The 13,380-nt window shown below is 34.1% G+C and overlaps 1 protein-coding gene across 4 annotated transcripts in view; it reads right to left on the reverse strand.

Moving 5' to 3' along the window:
* Nucleotides 1-13,380, reverse strand: part of LOC143238480 (cerebellar degeneration-related protein 2-like) — a 73,785-nt gene that overhangs the window by 22,519 nt on the left and 37,886 nt on the right. For all 4 annotated transcript variants that reach the window (XM_076478750.1, XM_076478751.1, XM_076478752.1 and 1 more), the window contains one exon: nt 12,963-13,075. In XM_076478750.1, the coding sequence (XP_076334865.1) occupies nt 12,963-13,075 (113 nt within the window). The remainder of the gene's footprint in view (nt 1-12,962; nt 13,076-13,380) is intronic.

Consider the following 13,380-nt stretch of genomic DNA (forward strand, 5'->3'; position numbering starts at 1 on the left):
GGTCACCCACATACGTGAGCACGTGTGGTCATTATTCCGGGTCACAAACAGATATGTGCAGTTTTAATAGAACCTGAGAACGATTAAATTCCCAAGCCATGTTTCTCTTGAAACTGTAGAAACGGTGGTATTTCTGTATTCTCAACTGCATGCACCACCAACACTAATTGTAATGGATTTGTTTCCGGACCAAAAGGTTGACTATCTACAAGAATTCATGTATAAAGTGCAATATATATTTAAGTTTCCTAGAGCAAAAATACTTAGAAGAGTGTTTGTTTTTAGCCTTAGAAGTTTTTATCATCACTGTAGTTTGACAGAGTGCGATGGTGACACCAGTTAGCCACATGTGAAGGTTGCAATGGTCCATGGACTATAATAATGAAAGACCGAAACAAGTAAACGTATTAAAGATAAAAACAATATTCCTGCTAGAAAATACTACTGAAAATACAAACGACTTTACGATGGGAGAACTAGTTTTATTTTCAGACCTAATACACATCGAACAACATCAAGAATGAAAGGCTTTCTTCAAAGCCTTGCTTTAATCAAAAGTCAGTGTTGATTCAGCAGCTTGTTTTCATAATGACTGTGCTTTAAATATAAGGTGTTTTAGAGGTTACGGGTAGTGTTGAAAAATAACCTCAGGTATCACAAATTCACTTATGAAACCATGTTACTTTCGGCAACAATGAAAAAATGTTTAAACCTCTCGAAATGTTTTGACGTATTTTAAAATATCGATCCACTGGTTGAAAAATGTGTTAAATATAAACACTTCAAAACATCTGTTAAATTTAAACATCGAAACATAACTACACAAGATATATTTGAATTAGCGTTTTGTCTGACGTTTACCTTCGTCCATAAATCCGGTTTAGACCTGCAACTGCATACAAATAGGCAGAAAAAAACAACATCGATTTTATCCAGAAGCACACGTTTTACAGCCTTTAGTTTTATTTATATTAATGTAACTAATTTACAACTAAGTCAGTTTTATAGCACTGAATGACTGTAATTACGTTACTTGGCTTTCTTATCTCTTAATTATTAGTACCAAATATATCTGGCTACATATTTCAAACAGCTGATGCGGTTTTCAAAGTCTAACGTGTTTCAAATTGTTTCTTTGACCAATCTGTACGTTTCATGGTAAGAATAGAGCATACATTTAGAAATTAAACATTTAATAATTTTATTAACATTGTTAAAAAGTTAATGTTCTGATAGTTGATTCCCATCTTGTTTGTTTTTTTACATTCTTACATAGATACTTTAATTGAGCTCCTCTTTACGAACAATTAGTGGAACTGACCCTCACATTATGACACCTTCAAGGTTGAAAGTACCGCAGATGCAAGTCAAACGCCCTAATCACCCGGCCGATACCGACTCTTGAAGAGATAACCAAACACGAGCTAAAACATTGGTAGTAAGACATTTTATAACTTTTCAAATTAGCCTCCCCCTTCAAAACCAAGACATGTCCCCGAGCCTAACAAATTCGATGTTCTAGGTTTTAGTATTTGTACGCCAGTTTTTCCTGTGCTATGCTAACAAGGCTTATCATATAAACAAGAATGGAGTTAATCCTCTTACTAAGTGTAGAAAAGTTTAATTGTTTAGTTATTAGTAATGTGAGCCATGTAACATGCACTTGTCTTACAAGAAACTACTATAAAATTGGTTACTTTTTACCATGTCAGTCACTCCAACGATTCGACAATTGTTTAGTTTAAACACATCACAACACTAAATGGAACAAACAGATAAAATTAAATTTAATCACACTAAACGTTCACAACTTTTTCTAAACTATTTAACTTTTATCCAGTTCTGTGTTAATTTAAGGTCCATTATTATCATATGAGCTATTGTATGTTCCACGATATAATGTTAAGCTTTAATTTTTTGACTAGGCTTATAAGATCTGATAAGAACTTTTGTCTAAACTGTTAGTAATGTTGCGCATATTATAGAAAACTTTAAATGCGATATTAGGTTAAAAGGTTCAACTTAAAGAAGCATCACTATTGCACCCAACAAGTTTTAGTTCTTTTATTTCTCAGTTCAGCTGAATGAATTTCATCAGTATAGAAGCTTAATCCACTATTCTTAACACATTCAAAACTAGTTTTGACATGACTTTTATCGGTAAAAATCAGTAATTTATTTGAAGAAATGTTTATTTCTCATGATAAACACTTTTCATAATTACTTCCAAAATTCGCACAAACGCTTACTTCCAATAGTCTGTGATATAGCTACAACCTTTACATGAAGATAAATTATCCATTATCAAAACTGTTACTCAGTGTCACAGATGCCATCTAATTTTAAGTTACTGTAGAATTTTCACTAATTTTAAACTCTTGTCCATTGTCACAGCCATCATCCAGTGTGAAAAACATCACCCAGTTGTAAGTTAGTGTCCAGTGTTAAAACTACCGTATGGTGTCGAGTTATTGTCCAGTTAGATATGATGTCAAGCTATTTTTAACGTTGGATGATTTTTTCGTTATATTTATTACTTCCCTTTTTGTTCTTGTTATTCTGTACTAACAGTTTTGTGGTGGGTGTGATGACGTTCGTAAAAGAAAAAAAAACCCTATCTGTTAATATAAAGAAACCACAAGCCTTATTCTACTACAAGGTCTAAAATTTTTAAAAGTGAACCAAGATGAATCGTATTTGATACGTCACAAGTTAGTTTAGGTTGGTAACTTGTTTGGAAATAATAATTCCAAGTAGTTGTTACCATGAGTTTCTATAGCTGTTAAATCTCTTCAAACTATTTTGTTTAGAGGCAAAGGTAACGAAATATTGACATTTTCTCTCTCGTGTCTAATTTTTAAAAAAAGGTTTGCAAGTTTTACACGGTGTAAATACAGGTAGGCTCTTCGTTTTCTGTTTTATAACCTCTTGGATCAACGAAAATCTGTGTTATTCTTCTGTGGGACTGGTAATTTAAAGTAAAAGAAACATTACGGAAATACAATTAAAATATTAATTACATATATTATACACAGCTGCTGTCTTATCGTTAGAGATTTGTGTCACGTGATATTATCATAGGAGGTGAAATAACCTTAATACTCTAAATACCAGACGAAATATAATATTAATTAATACGCTAACATTTTCTCTAAACTGTTCTTCAGTATAAAGAAAACCCTGTGGCCATCTACCGACAAGGTACGACATCTTACGATTATGCACATCTCTACCCAATCTCAGTTCCAACACCTGTTTCTCACTTGTACGAGATCTGAAAAAATAAATGAACAGCACTAAAAAATCATAACATTTCACGAGGCGACTGACGTCCATTAACCTTAATAACAGTATCCATCGGAACAACTCGGGGCTATGGTTAAAGAATATTCAAAGAAACAAATCACTGAAGTTCGATATTCTGAATTAATGTTTTGTAAGTTTAGAAACATGGGAAGAAACTGCGTTGTAAGACGAAAAAAACAGCACAACCTCTGTAGTAAAAAAATCAACACAGTCGGAAGTCGTTCAACCTTTCCTAGAGTATAGTTATTTATGTAATAAGAAGCTTTGTAACTTAAGTTGAGTGCTAGGCTCATTGTAACCCAATTCACGTAAACAAGTTACATCGCTAAATGGTTCGAACCGTAAACACGTTTCTGTTATTCACTTGAAATATGATTTTTAAAGCTAGTTCTGGCGTTTGAATTTGCCCGATGCACATATTAATAATACTTTGTCTAAAAAAAGAATATTCAAAAAAGTTTTACTCAGAGACGTGGGAGCCGGGGTGCTATAAGCGCCCTGATTTTTACGCATTTGACTTATATAGTAACTGTAAATTGTACTATCAAATTAATAGCTGGAGTACCTGTCCCCTGGACGAAAGTTATGTAATTTCATGATTACTGAAAATACATGAAAAGCTGCTTCCTTTATATGTATTTTTACAAAAAACGCCCATTGAAACTGCAAAACACAAAAATGTGAAACCGAATATTTGCATGTATCTCTACAGGGACCCAACAAACTATTAAGGCAAATTTTGTGAAGGTACATCAACAGGGGAAGAAGTAGTGGTAAAAACGCCCATAAAACTACAAAACTGCAAATTTTTTTATGTACCCCCGCATGGACCTAATGAACCTAGACACCAATTTTGGTAACAATTCACTCACAACCAGCGAAGGTAGTTAGTTTGACAGACAATAGACTTTGTTATTACATTTATATAGACCTGCACATTTTTCATTACATTTATATAGACCTGCACATTTTTCATTACATTTATATAGATCTGCACATTTTTCATTACATTATATAGATCTGCACATTTTTCATTACATTTATATAGATCTGCACATTTTTCAAGCACGCTGCATTATGCTACACCTCCTTACACATACCACTGTTAATGGAATCCATAACATTGATTACTATTGGTTTCAATATTGAAAGAAGAAATGAACATTTCCATAGAGTCTGTGTCTATAATCCTGTGGTCTTCTACTACTCATGGAACTCACACGGGTTAACATGATTGTTCATTAAAATATTTAGGTACAGTATTGTTTATAATATTTTATACTATTTGTACACGTATTGGTTTTTATTTAGCATTACCTACGTTATTACTTCTAGGCCGTAAATCAATAAACACATAATGTGTACGTGTGTGGAGTGGTTAATATTAATCCATTGGTTTTTTTCACTGACGACACCCTAACCCACTTACCTTGATTTGCGCGACCCCTGCTGGCACATGCTTTTTTTTAAGAGAGTTTTTATGCTTTTAATTATTATTCTTTTGATTAAACTCGTATCACGCGGTTTTGAAACCACTGTATTAAAGACTCCACCGAAAAGTAGAAGAAATGTGTAAGTGTTATAGAATAAAACACGATGTTCATAAAACATGTTTCTTTTTTATAGTTTGTAATAACTTTTGAAATGAGTTATTTCAATATTTGAATGTATGGTGTGAATGTTGCTAAATTATGAAAATATTTGACGTAGCAATACCATATTTGGGGAACTGATAATTTATTTATGTGTGAGTGGATAACGTTAGTTAACAGTCTGGCCAACAAGAAGTGGACAAATGTTTCTTACGGTCATGCCACACTCTACACAACAAAAGTTAAAAAAATCTGAAATGTAGTGGTTTGGACGAAATAACAGAAGTTAACTGCACAGAAAAACAAACTGATGACGAAATACAGAAACGAGAAAAAACAAAGCGTAATTAAAGGAAATGCAAAAAAAAAAAGCGTTAATTAGATCTGAAGGAAGATTGGCAGAGACTGTGCTGGTTAAAACAAAGAGACTGGAGACTGGCAGAGACTCAATCTGCTCTAAAACATTAGAAAATAGAAAAAGAAACGAAAAGCTAGAATTATGAACGTTTGTGTGGACAGCAAGGAACAGAAAACATTGAAGAACCATAGTTTTCGTTTGTTGTTTTCTCGCACTAAGCAGAAGCACAGGTATGCCCACGCAACCACCGCAACTGCAAAGAGGCTCGTAGGCCTTATAAACTTAAAAATCGCCGACAAGGGAAATAAATGTAGGGGACTCGAAGGGCTGGACAAACTTAAGAATTGACGACAAGAGGAACAAAATATGACCCCCCATATAAAAAATAATTGGCCACATACGTTTGTTCCTCTTGTTGTCAATTATAGACGGCACCTTATCTTCAACACCAAGGGCCGACTCATTGTCTCCCGAAATTGTCGCAGTTCACTAAAAAGTATGAAAACGAAAAAACATTATAATTGACATTTAATATTCCGTTTTTGTAAAACCTCACCTTGGTTATTGTGACGGACCGATGACTGAGAAACCTTAGACACGAATGAAGGCAGCTACTCTACACTATCCACCGCCGACTCTCAGACTACTCAAATAGTGGGGTTTAAATGCTACTATTATCTCGCACCCACGGTCCCAAAATGTGATGCACGATGTTTTATTGTTTGGGATAACAGGAATCGAACCAAGAATACTCAGATTAATAGTACAATACGTCAACCAGGAGCCGTTATCGACCTCCACAGTCGTCGACCATTAGGTCTGTAAAAAGCACCATGGCTGATATCGCTGTTATTCAAAGGTATAAGATACAAGGGCATACCACACGACTCAACCATTATCGATGTTACGGAGAAATAATAACATATTAAGTACTGGTAATAAAATATTTTTGTATGTCCACACATACTCTGGTTCACAGCTTCAGATGTGCTAACTCGATGAGAACTTCAAATACAATAAATTTCTATATACTTACAATCTGTTCTTGTCAGTTTCAGTTACTTTATTTCACTGTACTATTCCCAGTATCTTCAGGGTCATTTTTTAATGTTACTCACGCTATTTAAGGCTAACATTTTCATTACTAATAATTCCCATTCACGTTATTTATTCGTGTTCTTGGGATCCTTTTCTTCAATGTTATTGACAGTTATTGTCAAAGTAATGTGCACAATATACACACGATTACAGGTCTTGTCATATTTCCAAACAATCCCTGTATTTTCGTGTTCTTTACGGTATGGTTATATCACTTTACCAACGTATCTAATATGTAATGATTCATCTTATTAGTTTGTACACCAAGTTCACACAAATAATAAACTAAAGTAAAAATGGGTTTGTTTGTTTTAGCGCAAAGCTACAAAATGAGCTATCTATACTTTGTGTGCCGCAGGGAATCGAACTCCAGATTTTACCGTTACAATCCCGTGAGTTGTTCCACCAGGTAACAGTGAGTTTTTTGCTGGTGCAAGTGTACAGCACTGGCTATATATACAGATTCAGCCCATCGCGAATATCACAATTCGATATTTAGCTTTACAAGCCCGCAGACTTACTGCGGAGCAACCACGGAACGGGACAGTAAGATTAAACCAAAACACACAGACGTTACGTGGCTTTTCAAAACAGATAAAAACGTAAAAAAATATCAATTATACGTACAGTTCTACTTCCACGTTTTTCATATTAATGGCCGGTCCGTTTATTTGTTTTACGAGCGTATACGTTAGAGTTTTTTTTTTTTTTTTTTTACCACCAGGGAAGTGGGTCAAAAGTATTCAAGACATAAAACATCATAAAAATGTTTTCATAAATATAATCAAAACTTATAAACAAATATTATATATATATATATATATATATATATATATATATGACATATTAACATATGATTTCTATGTTTGTTTAAGTATTTTGTGCAGTGCAAACAAGAACTAGACAACCCTACTTTAAAACTAATAGACTAGAGAGAGAGGCAGCCAGTCAAAAGTACCCATTGCCAAGTCTAAGGCTGTTCTAATCGAACACTGAAAGTTGACTGTTATTCTTAATGTATACACGGGCCCAAATTGCGCAAAGCAACATGGTGGCATCAAGACACGAACCATGGACCCTCGTATTTGAAGTTAGATATGCTAACTGTTAGGCTCCATTCTGCCTATTAATGTTTACAGAATAGCAGATAGTGACACTTTCTCCCGGGGCTTCAAATAAGTTTACTTGTACAGTTTTAGGTGAAACTACTACGTATAGAAATCTGCATGTTAAGGTTCTAAACCCTGCGCCGAATATACTAGTTTGTTTTTTTATCGTGGGGGCATTATAATGTGAATATTCGCGGTTAAAAGAGCAGCCGAAGCTATCTTCCCTCTGTTATAGTTATCACTACAAATTAGAGACGGCTAACGTAAATAGTTCACTAGTGGCTTTACAAGCAATTTCGGCAAACATTTAAATTTAAAAAGAAAAGTTAATCTGATTTAAGAAACGCGATCGTGAAAATATATTTCAGCCAACTATCCTGTTATTGGAAAGATTAAATATCAATCACTCTGCAAGACACGCCTACTCATGTACAAAATCCAACATTGGTGTCATTTTGGTTACAAAAATCCTCACGTTTGTGTTCTTAGTAAAACAAAAAATTCTGTTTCAAATTTTCTATGCTTTTATAAATACAAAAAATACCCTTTTCCTGAGCTATAATAAAAATATACTTTGAAATGCATTTGACGTTTAAAAACAATTTTAATTTTTATCTAAACGTTTGTTTATATGAAGCCTACTGCGTTAGCCTAGTTTGAATTTTTAACTAGAAATCGTTTCTTTCATTCATTTTTAAGTTAAACGTTTTAACCAAAGTAAAGTGAAAAACTGCCAATTACGAGATAGTTGTAACAATACCCATTCACTGATAGGTCGAAACACACGTATTTCTATATAATTATGTCAGTAATTACATCATTGTGTGAGGTAAAAAAAAGGCTAATTTGCGTATAATCCAATCATAGACCGAAGATACCATTAAGATTTTAATTACTGAGTTATACTGTAAAAGGCTAAACACAGGTGAATGGATATCTGAAAGAGTATAAAAGTCACAGTTTCATTAGGTTTCGCTTCACTAACATAAAAAGGGAGGTGAGATAGTCCCATCATTACAGGAAATTGAACACAAATTAATCCTCTTCATTGTATTTATTAACGGTTTTAAATGTTTTAACTTTCTTTATGGTATAACGTGCGAGGTACTTCTATTTTTTATTTATTTATTTAGGCTAAAACTGAATGAAAACGGTGTTAATCTATCAGTTTCAAGTTGGCAGGGGCCTGGCATGGCCTAGCGCGTTAAGGCGTGCGCTTCGTAATCTGAGGGTCGCGGGTTCGCGCCCGAGTCGCGCCAAACATGCTCGCCCTCCCAGCCGTGGGGGCGTTATAATGTTACGGTCAATCCCACTATTCGTTGGTAAAAGAGTAGCCCAAGAGTTGGCGGTGGGTGGTGATGACCAGCTGCCTTCCCTCTGGTCTTACACTGCTAAATTAGGGACGGCTAGCACAGATAGCCCTCGAGTTGCTTTGTGCGAAATTCCAAAACAAACAAACAAGTTGGCAGGGGTAACCAAGTTTGATAAGCGTGTGACGTCATATTACAATAAGCTGATTTGATTTTATCTTTTCTTAATGAATAATTTTCAGCACTAGTAAAAAAAATTGCTAACGTTTGCCAAGCTGCCTTTTCTTCCAAGATGACGGGTAATTTTTAATATGTTATAAATGTATAATCTTTCTGTAAGCTTTAAAGTCACACAAGCAGAAAATATTGTGTAGCTTGAAAGTTCCAGTTGGTGACAATTGGTGTGTTAATATTTTGACAATACTTGAAATCTGTATCACTAAAGCGTTGCATGTAGGCCTAGTTAAGGTTACAGACTTTAAGCCTAATAGATACTTTACTCTCAGTTAGCGTTGGATCTAGTAATTATTGTCATAAGAACAGATATATAACAGAGCATTCAAGAAAAGCGTAATGTTAGATTTAACTTACAGTAAACCATCTCTTAGGCTCAAAGTCTGTAACCTTAACTAGGCCTACTTGCAACGCTTTAGTGATACAGATTTTAAGTATTGTTAAAACATTAATACACTAATTGTCATCAACTAGGATTTAAGCTATACAAAATATTTTGTGCTTGTTGTGTGACTTTAAAGCTTACAGAAAGATTATATAGTTATAACATATTAGAAATTAGTTATATATAAGTTATTACTTTATCTGCCTCATAGACCTATAAATTATATCATAGTGTAGCTTTTAACCCGCCTGAAAATACATTTTAATAAAATTATATAACTTTTGGACCCTGTTAGGTTTCCCCTTGTTTTGTAAGCTTAGACTACATAAAATGTGCGTCCTTTAGGCTTTGTAGTATTTAGTACTTTACAGTATACTATTGGATATGTTATAGATATAATTAACTTAGTGGTATTATCAGTGCTTGTTAATTTATGTAACTAGTCCAACTTTATATCAAACGAAACAGCAACATAATCTTCTATCTAACGCTACTAATACTAGCCTAATGTTGCTAAAGTATAAATGTCTAACTTCATATTGATAAAACAGACGAAATATTAATATACTAGTAGCAGTAACTACTAGAATTTAACTAGTAGTTTAAGGCTTCATGATCACCATTAGACCTAGCACTGTATTAGATCCAGGTCTACTTGGATATTCTGCCATTAATAAATACGAAACATGCAATCACCATGTGGTTTATTTACCTTTAAAAGAGCTGTAAAGATGTTTGTATTAATGATTTTGAACTGTGTAAGGCCAGTATGTATACCAATGATACAAAATATTTCATTAATTTAACGAAAACTGACTTATACAAGTTACAGAGTTGTACAAATGATAAACCAATGTTTTTCTTCCAATACGGCGCTCGACGTCGCTAAATGTGACGTCATCTGCACTATAACATATATAAATTTCGTGGCGGGAAATGATCCGACGTAGCAGGTGACGTTGACATCAACCTGCTCGTGGCTATTTTTCTGGTTACGATACAACTAGAGAATCATTTGATGTTGCTTCAATAAACTAGTTTCTTCTTTTATTCTTCAATATTCAACTCGGTTTCATGCTGACGGGAAATGACCCGACGTAGCAGATGAATACTGCCTTTATAATGTGTTTTTCACGAACCAGTGCACATTTAAAGAAAATAAAAACGTACAGGATCAATAGAGGAATGGTTCGAACACGTTAGTCTCCGGTGTTTTGAATGGACATGTGAAACTCGCATTTCTCTTAGTACGTGGTAACTATGATAACATTAGTACGATTGTTTTTTATGATGTAGGTTAAAACACACGTATTATCTTGTTAGACTAAAAGTCGAGATGTGAAAAGACTCGTATACATCCATCGATCCTTCTCATCAATAGTGTACTTTTATATTTCTATTCAATAAATAATAAGAAAAACTTACACACAATAACGATCAAAACAAAACACTTGGCTAACTTTTCCGGGTTGTTAAGTTTATATAACAAAGTTTACTGTTCCCAGACAGTCTTCCATTCATCCGCTAGGAGGCTTATCTTTAAATTAATTGTTCTCCACTTCTAAACAGCTGATAAAATTGACAATGTTGGAAATCACGTAGCATACTCACAGTAACATCAGGAGTTTGGCCTTGTGAACTCTATACGACAATTTGTACGTAACATGATATATACACATTATGATTTCCTGATTAAAGAGTCGGTACTTTTTTTTGGCATGCCTGTAAGTATAAGTAACAGAGAGGATACGCTCATGCGAGTTGTAAGTTACTGGATAAAAAAGTGTTAAACAGTGTAATTTCTTTGACTAATCTGAGCCAATTGTTATTAAGAAAGCATGACGACCGGAAGTTTATATTAAAAGGTCTTATTTAAGAGAGGGAATCCCCCTGCTGGGGATTCAAGAAAGAGTTTAGCTTCTAGCAACTGGTAACAGTCTTAGTGCCACGCAATAAATATCGTGATACAATGACAATGTGAACTTTACATTCGAACAATGCTTTAGGAATCAAAATAGTATCCAATGAAAGAGCAAGACAGCACACGTAGTAAAAAAACAAAACAAAAACTAGCTGGGCTTATACGTGGAATAGTAAATACCAATATTTTTATTAAGTGATCCTAGCCGATTGAAACTGTATCGTTTATTTAAAAATACCTGTAATTGTTTTTTAAATAATTTATAGTGTTATACTGTGGAATAAATCTCTTGCAATTAGAGGTCTGCATTTTGTATCAATATATCACAAAAACTTGAATATCCCTATACACTATACACTTAAACTTTGGTTATCAGATTGTAATTCTACGAAACTAACTGCTAAACTACACTTCTAGAAAACTAACTTACAGATTATACATTTAAATTTGTTTCAAATAGACAACTAACTTTTGGAAAATTACTATTTCTTCGCGTGTGTTTTAAGGCTTGTCCTACTTTATAAAGAACCAAATTGTTTGCAGTCACGATTACAAAACGTGGACTCTCACAAAGACTAGGTGTATAACATTATCATACATTGAGAATAATACAAGTGACAGCTGTTAATAAAGTTTTCATACTATGGTTTGGAGTTAAAAGTACCATTGGTGAGTTTTATTGGTTGATTTATGATATTAACTGAGACTAAACGAAGGCAGCTAATCAGAAACACCCACCGTTAACTCCTAAGCTACTCTAATACATTAATGGAATTTGGCAGTTATTTCTATAATGCACGCATGACCGTAAAACGCAGAATACTATTTTGTGGCAACTGGACATGAACCACGGATCATTATATTTATAATTCAGCACGTTAACTAGTGCATTACGTCCGTCTCTCGTTAATCTATCTTGCGAGCTAAAATTCTCGGAAAGTTAAAAAAGTTTCTTCCAAATAACTTAAAATTTTACATGTTAATATATACATATATTACTGTTAATATTATTTTACTTCAAGCATAACTTCATTTTCAACTCTTAAATCAGTTTGTTAATTGTTTGTTTTTTCAGAATTTCGCGCAAAGCTACACGCGGGCTATTTGCGCTAGCCGTCCCTAATTTAAAAGTTTAAGACTAGAGGGAAGGCAGCTACTCACCACCCACCGCCAACTCTTGGGTTACTCTTTCGCCAATGAACAGTGGGATTGATCATTACATTATTATCCCCACGGCTGAAAGGACGAGCATGGTTAGTGTGACGAGGATTCGAACCCGCGACCCTCACATTACGAGTCGAGCGCCCTCTAACCACCTAGCCGCGCCGGACCAAATCAGTTTTGAAATATTTGGTTAGCACTTCGAGGTTGCTAACGCCGTATTTAGTAAATTATTATGGAACATTTATGTTCAAGGTTAAATTTATAAATACACATAAATAAATACCCCGTCTTGTTATATATGTATATATTCAGGGTTAGACTTCTACGAAAAACTGTAAATGGCCCGTGAAGGAGTTATCAAGGTGGAGATAAAATAGCAGAACCCAAATCTTCAAACACTACTTTTCAAGATAGATAAAAAGTAATTAGAAGCACTTACCCACGGTTTACACAGCACGTATTTATAAGTTACAGGTTCAACTTACTTCTATCTCCCGAGACTGCTCTTCAATTATCAAGTTCTGATGACGTAAACTATTCTCCAATTCCTGATTTCTGTCCAACAAAGTTTTCCCTAGTTCCGCTGCTAACTGTAAGTCTATAAAGAAATAATTAATCTGTTAAACACATTAACAATATATAAGAACTCTACTTTAAATTAGTGGTACCACGTGATGCGGACAGTATTGGAAACAGTACGACTACCAGGGGTTAAAATTACGTTACCTAAACTGGACTTGTTTTCTTCGAAACAATATTAATAACTTATTTTTCCCATCCAACCAACATCGTGATAAGCCAGATGTAACATTTCCCTGCAAGGAGATTAAATGATTGAGCCGTTCTCTGAAAATTGCGGTAATAAAATTAGAAATAAACACTTTAAAACGTTATGTTTCATCA

This window comes from Tachypleus tridentatus, chromosome 13 (genome assembly GCF_004210375.1).
Source record: "Tachypleus tridentatus isolate NWPU-2018 chromosome 13, ASM421037v1, whole genome shotgun sequence".
NCBI lineage: Eukaryota > Metazoa > Arthropoda > Merostomata > Xiphosura > Limulidae > Tachypleus > Tachypleus tridentatus.